General features: G+C 48.1%; 1 protein-coding gene across 1 annotated transcript; it reads left to right on the top strand.

Annotated features, from left to right (window-relative positions):
* Positions 1-12,828: 12,828 nt before the first annotated feature.
* LOC109768338 (mitochondrial metalloendopeptidase OMA1-like) lies at positions 12,829-14,931 on the top strand. Its single transcript, XM_020327071.1, has 4 exons — positions 12,829-13,470; positions 13,660-13,731; positions 14,396-14,481; positions 14,616-14,931. Exons 1-4 carry the CDS (start codon positions 12,829-12,831, stop codon positions 14,929-14,931), a joined length of 1,116 nt encoding a protein of 371 aa, XP_020182660.1.
* Positions 14,932-15,700: the final 769 nt, after the last annotated feature.

The following is a 15,700-nucleotide window of genomic DNA, read 5'->3' as shown; positions in this document are numbered from 1 at the left end:
CAACCGTCGTCGAGTCCTTCTTGTTGGGGATCGTAGCAGAAATTTAAAATTTTCTACGCATCACCAAGATCAATCTATGGAGTAATCTAGCACCGAGGGGAAGGGGAGTGCATCTACATACCATTGTAGATCGCTAAGCGGAAGCGTTGCAAGAACGCGGATGAAGGAGTCGTACTCGTAGCGATTCAGATCGCGGTTGATTCTGATCTAAGCGCCGAACCACGGCGCCTCCGCGTTCAACACACGTGCAGCCCGGTGACGTCTCCCACGCCTTGATCCAGCAAGGGGAGAAGGAGAAGTTGGGGAAGACTCCGTCCAGCAGCAGCACGACGGCGTGGTGGTGGTGGAGGATCGCGGAACTCCAGCAGGGCTTCGCCAAGCACTACGAGAGACGAGGAGGGAGAGAGGTATGGCTGCGCCTGGGAGAGAATAACTCGTGTATTGGGCAGCCCCTAGACCTCAACTATATATAGGGGGGAGGGGAGGGGGCTCCGCCCCCTCTAGGGTTCCCACCCCAAGGGGTGCGGCAGCCCCAGATCCCATCTAGGGTGGCGGCCAAAGGGGGGAGAGGGGGAGGCGCACCTGGGGTGGGCCTTAGGGCCCATCTGCTCTAGGGTTTGCCCCCATCTTCTCTTGAGGCGCCTTGGGCCTTGCTGGGGGGCGCCCCAGCCCACCTAGGGGCTGGTCCCTTCCCACTATTGACCCACGCAAGCCTCTGGGGCTGGTGGCCCCTCCCGGTGGACCCCCGGACCCTTCCGGTGGTCCCGGTACATTACCGGTGATGCCCGGAACACTTCCGGTGGCCAAATCCTCACTTCCTATATATCAATCTTTACCTCCGGACCATTCCGGAACTCCTCGTGACGTCCGGGATCTCATCCGGGACTCCGAACAACATTCGTTAACAGCATACATACTTTCCCTATAACCCTAGCGTCATCGAACCTTAAGTGTGTAGACCCTACGGGCTCGGGAACCATGCAGTCATGACCGAGACATATCTCCGGCCAATAACCAACAGCGGGATCTGGATACCCATGTTGGCTCCCACATGTTCCACGATGATCTCATCGGATGAACCACGATGTCAAGGATTCAATCAATCCCGTATACAATTCCCTTTGTCTACCGAGTATAGTACTTGCCCGAGATTCGATCGTCGGTATCCCGATACCTTGTTCAATCTCGTTACCGGCAAGTCTCTTTACTCGTTCCATAACACATCATCCCGTGATCAACTCCTTGGTCACATTGTGCACATTATGATGATGTCCTACCGAGTGGGCCCAGAGATACCTCTCCGTTTACACGGAGTGACAAATCCCAGTCTCGATTCGTGCCAACCCAACAGACACTTTCGGAGATACCTGTAGTGCACCTTTATAGCCACCCAGTTACGTTGTGACGTTTGGTACACCCAAAGCATTCCTACGGTATCCGGGAGTTGCACAATCTCATGGTCTAAAGAAATGATACTTGACATTAGAAAAGCTTTAGCAGACGAACTACACGATCTTGTGCTAGGCTTAGGATTGGGTCTTGTCCATCACATCATTCTCCTAATGATGTGATCCCGTTATCAACGACATCCAATGTCCATGGTCAGGAAACCGTAACCATCTATTGATCAAGGAGCTAGTCAACTAGAGGCTTACTAGGGACATGGTGTTGTCTATGTATCCACACATGTATCTGAGTTTCCTATCAATACAATTTTAGCATGGATAATAAACGATTATCATGAACAAGGAAATATAAGAATAACCAATTTATTATTGCCTCTAGGGCATATTTCTAACAGTCTCCCACTTGTACTAGAGTCAATAATCTAGTTCACATCACCATGTGATTAACACTCACAGGTCAAATCACCATGTGACTAACATCCAAAGAGTTTACTAGAGTCAATAATCTAGTTGACATCACTATGTGATTAACACTCAATGAGTTCTGGGTTTGATCATGTTATGCTTGTGAGAGAGGTTATAGTCAACGGGTCTGCAACAATCAGATCCGCATGTACTTCGCAAAACTTTATGTCATATCGTAGATGCTGCTACCACGTTCCACTTGGAGCTATTCCAAATGGTTGCTCCATTATACGTATCCGGTTTTTCTACTCATAGTCATCTGGATAGGTGTTAAAGCTTGCATCGACGTAACTCTTAACGTCGAACTCTTTATCACCTCCATAACCGAGAAATATTTCCTTATTCCTCTAAGGACAATTTTGACCACTGTCCAGTGATCCACTCCTGGATCACCTTTGTACCCTCTTGCCACACATGTGGCAAGGCACAAATCAGGTGCGGTACTCAGCATGGCATACCGTATAGAGCCTATGACAAAAGCATAGGGGACGACCTTCGTCCTTCCTCTTTCTTCTGCGGTGATCAAGCTTTGAGTCTTACTCAACTTCACACCTTACAACTCAGGTAAGAACTCCTTCTTTGACTGATCTATTTTGAACTCCTTCAAAATCATGTCAAAGGTGTGTGTTCTTTTGAAAGTATCATCGGGCGTCTTGATCTATCTCTATAGATCTTGATGCCCAATATGTAAGCAGCTTTATCCAGGTCTTCCTTTGAAAATCACTTTTCAAACAACCGTTTGTGCTTTCCAGAAATTCTACAGCATTTCGGATCAACAATATGTCATCCACATATACTTATCAGAAATGTTGTAGTGCTCCCACTCACTTTCTTGTAAATACAAGTTTCTAGCAAACATTGTATGAACCTAAAAACTTTGATCACTCCATCAATGCATATATTCTGACTCCGAGATGCTTGCTCTAATCCATAGAAGGATCGCTGGAGCCAGCATACCTTTTAGCATCCTTAGGATCGACAAAACCTTTGATTGTATCACATACAACTTTTTCTTACGAAAACTGGTAAGAAAACTTGTTTTGACATCCATCTGTCAGATTTCATAATCGAAAAATACAGCTAATGCTAACATGAATCCGACGGACTTAAGCATCGCTACGGGTGAGAAAATCTCATCGTAGTCAACTCCTTGAACTTGTGAAAAACTCTTTGCCACAAGTCGAGCTTCATAGACGGTAACATCACCGTCCACGTCCGTCTTCTTCTTAAAGATCCATTTATCTCAATGGCTTGCCGATCATCGGGCAAGTCCACCAAAGTCCATACTTTGTTCTGATACATGGATCCTATCTCGGATTTCATGGCTTCTAACGATTTGTCGGAATACGGGCCCACCATCGCTTCTCCATAGCTCGTAGGTTCATTGTTGTCTAACAACATGATATCTAAGACAGGATTACCGTACCACTCAGGAGTAGTACATATCCTTGTCGACCTACGAGGTTCGATAGCAACTTGATCCGAAGCTTCATGATTACTATCACTAACTTCCTCTTCAACACACGTAGGCGCCACAGAAACATCTTTCTGTGTTGCACTAATTTCCGGTTGAAGTAGAGGTTCAACAACCTCATCAAGTTCTATCTTCCTCCCACTCAATTCTTTCGAGAGAAACTCCTTCTCGAGAAAGGACCCATTCTTGTGACAAACAATTTGCCCTCGGATCTAAGATAGAAGGTATACCCAACTGTCACCTTTGGGTATCCTATGAAGATGTGTTTGTCCGCTTTGGGTTCGAGCTTCTCCGGCTGAAGCCTTAAGCATCGCAGCCCCAAACATTAAGAAACGACAACTTTGGTTTCTTGCCAAACCAATGTTCATATGACGTCGTCTCAACGGACTTAGATGGTGCCCTATCTAAAGTGAATGCAGATGTCTCTAACGCATAACCTCAAAATGATAGCGGTAGGTCGCTAAGAGACATCATAGATCGCACCATATCTCATAAGGTTCGATTACGACGTCCGGACACCCCATTTCGCTGTGGTGTTCCAGGTGGCTTCAACTGTGAAACAATTCCACAATGTCTTAAGTGATTGCCAAACTCATAACTCAGAAATTCTCCCTCGATCAGATCGTAGGAATTTGATCTTCTTGTTATGATGGTTCTTAACTTCACTCTGAAATTGCTTGAACTTTTCAAACGTTTCAGACTTGTGCTTCATTAAGTAAATATACCCATATCTACTCAAATCGTCAATGAAGATGAGAAAATAACGATATCCACCACACGCCTTAATTCTCATTGGATCACGCACATCAGCATGTATGATTTCCAACAAGTCACTTGCCCATGTCATTGTACCTGAAAACGGGATCTTAGTCATCCTGCCCATGAGGCATGGCTCGCATGTGTCAAGCGATTCAAAATCAAGTGACTCCAAACATCCATCAGCATGGAGTTTCTTCATGCATTTTATGCCAAAATGACCTAAGCGGCAGTGTCACAAGAAAGTGGTACTATCATTATTAACTCTACATCTTTTTGGCGTGAACATGTGTATTACCATGACCGAGATTCAATGAACCATTCACATAGGGTGCATGACCATGAAAGGTATTATTCATGTAAAAAGAATAACCATTATTTTCTAACTTAAATGAATAACTGTATTGCAATGAACATGATCTAATCATATTCACGCTCAATGTAGACACCTGATAACATTTATCTAGGTCCAATACTAATCCCGAAGGCAGATGGAGCGTGCGATGGTTATCTCATCAACTTTGGAAACACTTCCAACACACATCGTCACCTCGCCCTTAGCCAGTCTCCGTTTAGTCTGTAGCTTTTGCTTCAAGTCACCAATAAAAGCAACTGAACCGGTATCCAATACCCAGGTGCTACCAGGAGTACTAGTAAGGTACACATTAATAACACGTATATACTTTGTTGCAGTTGCCAGCCTTCTTATCTACCATGCATTTGGGGTAGTTCCGCTACTAGTGACCGTTCCCCTTACAATAGAAGCACTTAGTCTCGGGTTTGGGTTCAACCTTGGGTTCCTTCATTGGAGCGGCAGCTGGTTTACCATTCATGCAGTTTCCCTTCTAGCCCTTGCCCTTCTTGAAACCAGTGGTCTTGTTAAACCATCAACACTTGATGCTCCTTCTTGATTTCTACTTTTTGCAGTCTTAAGCACCGCGAACAGCTCCGGGATCATCTCCATCCCTTGCATGTCATAGTTCATCACGAAGATCTAGTAGCTTAGTGATAGTGACTAGAGAACTCTATCAATCACTATCTTATCTGGAAGTTTAGTTCCCACTTGATTCAAGTGATTGTAGCACCCAGACATTCTGAGCACATGCTCACTAGCTGAGCTATTCTCCTCCATCTTGTAGGCAAGGAACTTGTGAGAGGTCTCATACCTCTCAACACGGGCATGAGCCTGAAATCCAAATTTCAGCTCTTGGAACATCTCATATGTTCTATGGCGTTCAAAACGTCATTGGAATCCCGATTCTAAGCCGTAAAGTATGGTGCACTTAACTATCAAGTAGTCATCAGGACGTATCTGTTAGATGTTCATAACATCCACAGACGACGCTGGAGGGGTTGGCACACCGAGCGGTGCATCAAAGACATAAGCCTTCTGTGTGGCAGTGAGGACACTCCTCAGGCAACGGACCTAGTCCGCGTCAATGCTTACAATATCTTTCAACTTAATCTTTCTCTACGAACGTATTGAAACAGGGAGCTACAACGCGAGCTATTGATCTACAACATATTTGCAAAGACAATTTAGACTATGTTCATGATAATTAAGTTCATCTAATCAAATTATTTAATGAACTCCCACTTAAATAGACATCCCTCTAGTCATCTAAGTGATACATGATCCGAATCGACTAGGCCGTGTCCGATCATCACGTGAGACGGACTAGTCATCATCAGTGAACATCTTCATGTTGATCGTATCTTCTATACGACTCATGTTCGACCTTTCGGTCTTCCGTGTTCCAAGGGCATGTCTGTACATGCTAGGCTCGTCAAGTCAACCTAAGTGTTTCGCATGTGTTCCGAGGCCATGTCTGTACATGCTAGGCTCGTCAACACCCGTTGTATTCGAACGTTAGAATTTATCACACCCGATCATCACGTGGTGCTTCGAAACAACGAACCTTCGCAACGGTGCACAGTTAGGGAGAACACTTTTCTTGAAATTTTAGTGAGGGATCATCTTATTTAAGCTACCGTCGTTCTAAGCAAATAAGATGTAAAACATGATAAACATCACATGCAATCTAATAGTGACATGATATGGCCAATATCATTTTTCTCCTTTTTGATCTCCATCTTCGGGGCGCCATGATCATCGTCGTCACCGGCATGACACCATGATCTCCATCATCATGATCTCCATCATCGTGTCTTCATGAAGTTGTCTCGTCATCTATTACTTCTACTACTATGGCTAACGGTTTAGCAATAAAGTAAAGTAATTACATGACGTTTATGTTGACACGCAGGTCATAAATAAATTAAGACAACTCCTATGGCTCCTGCCGGTTGTCATACTCATCGACATGCAAGTCGTGATTCCTATTACAAGAACATGATCAATCTCATACATCACATTTATCATTCATCACATCCTTTTGGCCATATCACATGACACGGCATATGCTGCAAAAACAAGTTAGACGTCCTCTAATTGTTGTTGCAAATTTTTACGTGGCTGCTATAGGTTTCTTAGCAAGAACGTTTCTTACCTACGCCAAAACCACAACGTGATATGCCAATTTCTATTTACCCTTCATAAGGATCCTTTTCATCGAATCCGATCCGACTAAAGTGGGAGAGACAGACACCCGCTAGCCACCTTATGCAACTAGTGCATGTCAGTCGGTGGAACCTGTCTCACGTAAGTGTACGTGTAAGGTCGGTCCGGGCCGCTTCATCCCACGATGCCGCCGAATCAAGATAAGACTAGTAACGGCAAGTAAATTGACAAAATCGACGCCCACAACTACTTTGTGTTCTACTTGTGCATAGAAACTATGCATAGACCTAGCTCATGATGCCACTGTTGGGGATCGTAGCAGAAATTTAAAATTTTCTACGGATCACCAAGATCAATCTATGGAGTAATCTAGCACCGAGGGGAAGGCGAGTGCATCTACATACCATTGTAGATCGCTAAGCGAAAGCGTTGCAAGAATGCGGATGAAGGAGTCGTACTCGTAGCGATTCAGATCGCGGTTGATTCCGATCTAAGCGCCGAACCACGGCGCCTCCGCGTTCAACACACGTGCAGCCCGGTGACGTCTCCCACGCCTTGATCTAGCAAGGGGAGAAGGAGAAGTTGGGGAAGACTCCGTCCAGCAGCAGCACGACGGCGTGGTGGTGGTGGAGGAGCGCGGAACTCCAGCAGGGCTTCGCCAAGCACTACGAGAGACGAGGAGGGAGAGAGGTATGGCTGCGCCTGGGAGAGAATAACTCGTGTATTGGGCAGCCCCTAGACCTCTACTATATATAGGGGGAGGGGAGGGGCCTGCGCCCCCTCTAGGGTTCCCACCCCAAGGGGTGCGGCAGCCCCAGATCCCATCTATGGTGGCGGCCAAAGGGGGGAGAGGGGGAGGCGCACCTGGGGTGGGCCTTAGGGCCCATCTGCCCTAGGGTTTGCCCCCATCTTCTCTTGAGGCGCCTTGGGCCTTGGTGGGGGGCGCCCCAGCCCACCTAGGGGCTGGTCCCTTCCCACTATTGGCCCACGCAAGCCTCTGGGGCTGGTGGCCCCTCCCGGTGGACCCCCGGACCCTTCCGGTGGTCCCGGTACATTACCGGTGATGCCCGGAACACTTCCGGTGGCCAAATCCTCACTTCCTATATATCAATCTTTACCTCCGGACCATTCCGGAACTCCTCGTGACGTCCGGGATCTTATCCGGGACTCCGAACAACATTCGGTAACCGCGTACATACTTTCCCTATAACCCTAGCGTCATCGAACCTTAAGTGTGTAGACCCTACGGGCTCGGGAACCATGCAGTCATGACTGAGACATATCTCCGGCCAATAACCAACAGCGGGATCTGGATACCCATGTTGGCTCCCACATGTTCCACGATGATCTCATCGGATGAACCACGATGTCAAGGATTCAATCAATCCCGTATACAATTCCCTTTGTCTACCGGTATAGTACTTGCCCGTGATTCGATCGTCAGTATCCCGATACCTTGTTCAATCTCGTTACCGGCAAGTCTCTTTACTCGTTCCGTAACACATCATCTCATGATCAACTCCTTGGTCACATTGTGCACATTATGATGATGTCCTACCGAGTGGGCCCAGAGATACCTCTCCGTTTACACGGAGTGACAAATCTCAGTCTCGATTCGTGCCAACCCAACAGACACTTTCGGAGATACCTGTAGTGCACCTTTATAGCCACCCAGTTACGTTGTGACGTTTGGTACACCCAAAGCATTCCTACGGTATTCGGGAGTTGCACAATCTCATGGTCTAAGGAAATGATACTTGACATTAGAAAAGCTTTAGCAGACGAACTACACGATCTTGTGCTAGGCTTAGGATTGGGTCTTGTCCATCACATCATTCTCCTAATGATGTGATCCCGTTATCAACGACATCCAATGTCCATGGTCAGGAAATCGTAACCATCTATTGATCAACAAGCTAGTCAACTAGAGGCTTACTAGGGACATGGTGTTGTCTATGTATCCACACATGTATCTAAGTTTCCTATCAATACAATTTTAGCATGGATAATAAACGATTATCATGAACAAGGAAATATAATAATAACCAATTTATTATTGCCTCTAGGGCATATTTCTAACACTTCTCTGCTGGCCTCTCTGACTTCTCCGACATGGCGTACAGCTTGTGCAGGTCCTCGTCTATGCATGCCCGGTGCTGGCAACACCGATGTATGCCTTCGTCCACGACGTGTCCCCGGGCCACGCAAGCCTGGTGCGGCGCTTCGTCAACTTCGTCTTCGTCCGTCTATGCATGCCCAGTGCTGGCAACACCGGTGCGTGCCTTCGTCTACGATGTGTCCCCGGGCTTGGCAAACCCGCCGCGACGCGTCGTCAAAAACATCTTCTTCCAGGCGCACCACTACTTCGACACCAATGCGCCTATGCCAACTCGGCGCCTCCTTGCGCCCGCGGCTCCACGGCGACATCCTCGACACCGGCTCTCCGACTCGACATCGACCACGACATTTTTCAAACGGCTACCTCGACCACAGCTCCACCACCCACGCTCTCGGCTACATCAACAAACGGCACAAAGGGCTACCGCCTTGCTTGAGCAATCTCGTCGGTTGTCACTCCAACCACGACTCCGCGATGTGTCGACCGTTACGACTGGGGGGGGGGGTGTCCGTCGGCTTGCCTTCGGATTCTTCTCCAGTCTCGCCGTCTGCGTCGCTACCGTTGTGACTGCGGGGGGATGTTGAGTATCGTGATTATTAGGAAAGACGAGATAGATTAGGATTTGTTCTGGCTTGTCTTGTACTCCAAGTAGATCATTGTACTCCTATATATATGCTCACGAGGCTCAAGCAATATATAACAACTATTCCACCAATCTCCCTCTCTCCCTTCTAACACGGCGCTCGACCTTCGTCTAGGGAGCAGGCAGCCGAGCAGGTTTCCTCTCCCTCCCGGCGCTCGACCTCCGTCGAGGGAGGCCCAGGCCGAACGACGCCGCTGGCGGGCGTGGGGGTCGGGAATTGGGAACGCCATCGCGTGCTCGATCTGCAGCCTAGGATATCCGAGGAGGAGGAGGGCGAGGTGAGGAGGAGAGGGTGGGGGTGGCGGTCGCCGGTTGTGGGGGGAGCGGAGAGGGCAGCTGAGGCCGGCGGCGATTTGGGAAGGCGGCGGTGGTGGGTGGCGGTGGCGCTTGCATGTGGAGGTGGCGTGGGAGGGGGAGAATTTGGTTTGCGTCGGGGATTTCGGCTGCTTGTTGGGTTGGTTGGGCCGCCAGCCACCTCCCAAGTCGAGTCCCACGGATCGTCCCTTCCCTTTCCGTGTTGGTGATTGGTCGATACCTTTGTCCCGATCGTTGGATGAATAGAGGCATCCAAGCGCTCGTTCAGATCCCGACGGCTCATTCCACGTCTCACACGTCCCACGAATCATCACTTTGACTCTGATTGTTGATTGGCCGATGCATTCATCTCGTGGATCGTTTGCTTCCTGCAGTCGATCCCAGTCGCTCCTTCAAATCCAATGGCTAGAGATCTTTCTTATGGTTACTTCCACATTCACTGTTTGTTGGGAAGTGGCGTGGGAGGGGAGGAGGTTGCCATTACTGCTGGGGATTAATTTCTTGCGCCTCTTTTGTTGTTGTTTGTTATTATGCCAATTAATCTTCCGTCTCCCAACTATTCGTGTCTCATCTCCAATAAATAAAACATGTCAAAGTTTTTTCCGCCCATATCAATTCGTCAAAGTTTTCTTTTAGGGATATATACCCGTCAATGCATCTTAAGTAGATTTCTCAGTGAATTGTAAGACGGAAAACCCGCCAAAGTTTTTCGCGTCTAGATTTGAGTAGGTTTCTTAGTTTGGGGCCTAGTGACAACCCCCCCCCCCCCCAAGCTTCTCGTTAACATCGCTCGCTTGTCCACACATCCACTTCTGCGTACCTTGCGCACTCGGCCTCTAGGCCCCCACGTTGCATGCTTGATATGCCTCGAGGTGACTCCTTCTCCAGTCAGGGTGCGGAGGGTAGGCGGCGGGCAAGTACGGTGGTGGCGAGGTTGCTGGTGGTTGCTGGCGACGGGCGGTAGGCGGGCCTGATTTGGGCCCAGATGGGCCACACAGGCTGCGCCATATCGGTATGTTAAGCTGCAATCTTGGGGTAGCGCACATGCGCGTTTGGATGTGTCGCTTGTATGCTACGCGAGGTCAGCGAGGGTGCGGCTCCGGACTTGGTGGCGGCGATCTCCTCCTTCTGGTGGTGGTTGGTCGGTTGATGGTCGGTGGTGGCAACTGCAGCTGTCCAGGCATGGCAACCCCAATGTTACCTATGTTCCTTCTCCTAATTCATTGTCCACAACTTCACTTCATGGACTCACCTGTGTACGACGTTGATGGCAGGTACATGGTTGCCGCCTGATGCCACGTGCTGCATGAAGGTCCTACATTTTTCCATATAACTCGTGAGTCTTTAGCCATCGTTGCAAGTTTAATTTCATGGCCACACCAGTATGTTTCTTTTCCGTATGCGTTACCTTGATTTGCCACATTAGTTACTTGAAGTTGGTCACCCGTACATTTGTCAGCGTTAGCGCCCTGTGACTGAACTTGCCATGGTATCCCCCTGTGTGTGGTTGGGTCATAAGAACCTGCGAAATATGACATTGTAGGACATAAGTAGAATGCCAGCTTCCTCGTCACAAACATGGCAACTGTTCCTTTTTTCTTATCATGCATCGTACCGATGCTCACGTACTGCTCTAGTAGTGGCAGCAATGGCCTGCAGAAATGAGTTGATTGTACTCTGCTGCATCCCAAGGGGGCGTTTCCGGCCTTTGAGAAAACCAAGGATCAGTGTCGTCCTCATGATTCATTCTTCCGCTGTGTTTTCAGTCACTGCATGAACAAGAACGCATCAATAATCCGCAAAATGCATTTTTGCTGTTTGCACATACAAGATAACACGGCAATCTTATCACATTTCCTGCGTAGGCAACCAACACATCATGGCAAGTAGGATATGCACATTCATTCTCTTTTCTAAAATCTGGATACCATCTATCATTTTGAAGCGATGGCAACAACCAATATAATAGGATGGCAAGCAACAACATAACATGGTGGCAGCTAACGACAACGATAGGTGGCAACTGACGTTAGATACAAACGGCAATTATTTTTCCTCCCCTCCCTATGCCAAATTCCTCCTTTCTCTTCCTATTTTTAGTGATTCCTATGCATCTTTCAGTACCAACTACTCGCACCAAGGCAAACTAGAAGCTTAGCTCAACTCTAGTATAGTATATGGCAGATCTGGCGTATGTTGGTGGGCAAATGCGAATACACACAAATCCATGGTGTGTTTGCCCTGATAGCGTGGATCTAATCGCCATCTTTGTGGGCAATCTGCAATTTCAAATTTCTGGGCAGAAGAAGGACGAGAAACAGAAGGAGATCGAAGATCCACCTGTTTAGCTTGTCGTCTTGTGAAGGCGGGGTTGGGAGGGGGGGAGGGGTGTGGTTAGCGGTGGGGAGGCGCTAGGGATCTGCTCTGGTTGCCATGGCAACTAGAGAAGGAAGGTGATGGAAGTAGGGGATGGAGAGGTAGGAGACGATGACGCAGGTCGCACAGGAGTTCGAAAGGAGGCCGGGACGACGGGCGTGTTGGGTCGTGCAGGCAGCGCGGTCGTTCGCCGGACGTGTGGGCGATTGTGCCACACATCGGACGTGCGGGCTGTGGCTGCGCGCATCCGGACGCCGTCGTGCGGGCGGGGTCGTCTCCGTGCCACACAGGGCGTGTGGCCCAACCCCCTATATGCCACACGTGTGGCAGTTATCGGCGTCCTAAAATTTAGACTCGGTAATAGATAGGGAAAAAATTCAGTGTCTAATAGGAAAATAAAATTTAAGACGGATGTTAAGGAATTCTTTCGTTACTAATAAATTATTAGTTTCGGAAAACGTATAGTAGTGCTGAATTTCTTTCGGAAGACGTAGAGCAAAGAGACAGATTTCGGATTGAGCTAGCTATCGCCGCCCCGATGGATCACTCTCCTATACGGCTGGGCGGCCGGCAAGTATCATTACTCCGACCCGTCGCTGGACTCCGAGTCGCGGCAGGCCCCCGTTAGCCTGTTATAGTATCTTGCTAGGATCTCGTGAGCGATCCTCTCGATCATATACGGTACGAGCAGTAAACTATAGTTCCAAACACGACAGCTGAAGAGCCCTACTCGATCCATCGTCCAAAACCGCCATGAACCGTTTGTGGTGCTCGCTCTCCCAGATGCTCCGTCGCTGCGGAGCTACAGCTGCCCCGCAGCGCCTGCTTCACTGGTGTTCTTCTGCCCCCCGCGTCACGCCGTCGACTGTGCTTCCTCGGCGGTTCCGTTGGTACCACGACCCTTGGAAGGCCACGGCGGCGACGGCCATCGGCTTGGGCGCCGCGGCGCTGGCCGCCTGCGAGGTCGTGCCCTGCACCAACCGCTGCCACCTGGTCGTCTATTCCCGCCAGGGGGAGCGGGACCTTGGCGAGTCCCTGTTCGCCGCCGAGTTGAAGTCCATCCACAGGCATAGGATGGTCGACCCACACCATCCGGATAGCATCCGCGTCCGCCTCATCGCCGAGAGAATCATCCACGCCGCCAAACGCGGCCTCGGCATCTACGACAGCCGTGACGCCCCCTTGCTCCGCGTCACCCGCAAAGGGAAGAAGCCGTGGGCGCCGCAGCCGCACACGAGGCACCTCCATGGGCTCAACGGCAGCTGGGAGCTGGTCCTTGCCAGGCATACTTCCGCCAATGCCATGTCCGCGCCCGGTGGCAAGCTTTTAGTGTTCACGGGACTGCTTGACTACTTTAAGACCGATGGCGAGATCGCCTTCGCTCTTGCGCATGAGGTACGCTATCTACCCACGCACGCACCAGCCTAGGTTTATTTTCTACCCCCTCCGTAGACAAGTGTAACACGTTCTGACTGCCAAAACGTGCTATTGTTTACCGAGGGAGTAATAGATGACATCTCGCCTGCGTGTTGCATCGGGTATTATATCTTTGATCAACATTGTTCAGTATCCGGGCCAATATAGCTTTTAGTGTTCACGGGACTGCTCGACTGCTTTAAGACTGATGGCGAGATCGCCTTCATTCTTGCACCTGAGGTATGTATCCGGGCCAAGATAGCTGCCATTCTTCTGCAACACTTTGACGCAAACAAGTTGTGTTGCTGAAGTCTGTCGCTGGTTATCTGTCTTTGGCCTCAGTTGCCGGGTCTGTCTTAGAACCTTTGCTGGTAATCCTGGGGTTGTTCTTATATTTTTTGTTTATTAGTAGTGAACTAAGTTTATTTCGCAAAGAAAAAGTAATGAACTAAGTTTGCTGTAAAACTAAGACCATGTGGTTTCATTATAGGGGGAGGCCTCCCTTTTGCTGCCCCCCCCCCCCACCCACCAAAAAAAACCTCCAAGAAGTAGCACCCAATGTTTGATATATAACACGATCAAGCCATTGTGAGTCGCGATAACTCGGTGGCAACCGAACAGCAGACGTGCGGCGGCCGGCTGGTTTTGCATCTCCAGTTTACGTCACCTGTTGGAGTTGCACTTTTACATCTTTGTTTTGCATCATCTATTGAAGTTGGCTGTTTTTTGGAGATGTAAAAACCATTTTTTGGTATGTAAATTATACAACACCTACTTACATCTCCAAATGTACATCTTCTATTGGAGATGCTCTTAATTATGGAGTATTCGAGTTCCAAGTTGGAACTTCCAACCTAATGAGATGTTGTTGTCGTGTTGGTAATTTTAGTTTATTTTTCTATAGGTTGGGCACCTCATTGCAAGGCACCAAGCAGATATTGGAGATAGTGTGTGGTTACCAGATTTCCTACGACGGATCTTTTTACAAAGGTAATGTTCTACGCACCCGAGCCCTTTTCAGAGCACCATGATTGTTTATTCGCTCGTTAATATCCACCTATGCATCAAAATACCTTCCGTTAATCAATTAGAAGCTCTCATGTGTTGCATGTGTATGTACGTAGGATGGAGATAGAGGCTGATCGCATTGGAATCTTGCTACTTGCGGCTGCTGGTTTCCATCCAAACCATGCCCTTGCGGTCGCCAAGAAGCAAGCTACAATTGCCGGAGGTTATTCTGTATGGAAACAGATCCTAGATACCACTCATCCCCACCCGAAGGACAGATTGGCGCGTTTGTCAGAGGCCAAGACCATGGAGGAAGCGCTGGAATTGTACAATGAAGCTAATGCCATGGATAAAGTAACTGAAAAGTATTTTTCCGGTAACCCTAGCATGTCCATCTCAGATGAAAATGGTATTTCAAAATCTGAAAAGTAGATGATACCTTGTGGGTCATTGTGGGAATTTTGTTGCATTGTATTTGAGGAATTTCAATTTATGGACTTTGAGTATGAGAAAGGAAACGGAATATGCAATATGATCTATAGTATTTCATTGTTATATACTAGTTGAATAATTTTGCAGAGTATAATTAAATAGTACTTCTCACACATTTTTAGAGAAATACAAATAGTAAAAGTGATGAGGTGGCAAGTGCGGTGATGTGATATGTGTGCATGTTGAAAGAAAAAGTAGACGGGTTAGAGCATCTCCAACAGTAGCCCTAAAACACGACACCAAAAAGTAGTTATGGAGCACCAAAAAATTGGTTTTAAATAACCTGAATTTTTCTTTATGCTTCAACAACAGCCTTATAATAGGGCGCTGCTACTCCAACAGCTGCCCTATGGTCACCAAAACATCCAAACCATTGTAAATTTGATCCAAACATACAAACACTCTAAGTTTTAAGCACACAAACTTAAACATAGTTCGGATACATACTTCGGCTATAAACTACTACGAACTACTTATACTCCTCCTCCTTCTTCTTCTCCTCCTCCTTCTTGTTCTTCTACTCGTACTCCGCTTCGGCCACCCTTCGATAAGAAAGATTACTTACACAAGATATATTATTCTTTCACACTTGCTCTAGAAACCAAAGGGAGAAGGAGGGGAATTGAAAGCGACAGAGATGAAGTACCAGCAATTGCAGTGATAGGTGGAAAAGGCTTTCTTTCTTCTTACATGTATTGAGCTTGGCCCT

The sequence above is a fragment of the Aegilops tauschii genome, chromosome 5, assembly GCF_002575655.3.
Source record: "Aegilops tauschii subsp. strangulata cultivar AL8/78 chromosome 5, Aet v6.0, whole genome shotgun sequence".
NCBI classification, from domain to species: domain Eukaryota; kingdom Viridiplantae; phylum Streptophyta; class Magnoliopsida; order Poales; family Poaceae; genus Aegilops; species Aegilops tauschii.
This window is presented reverse-complemented; position numbering and strand designations above follow the sequence as displayed.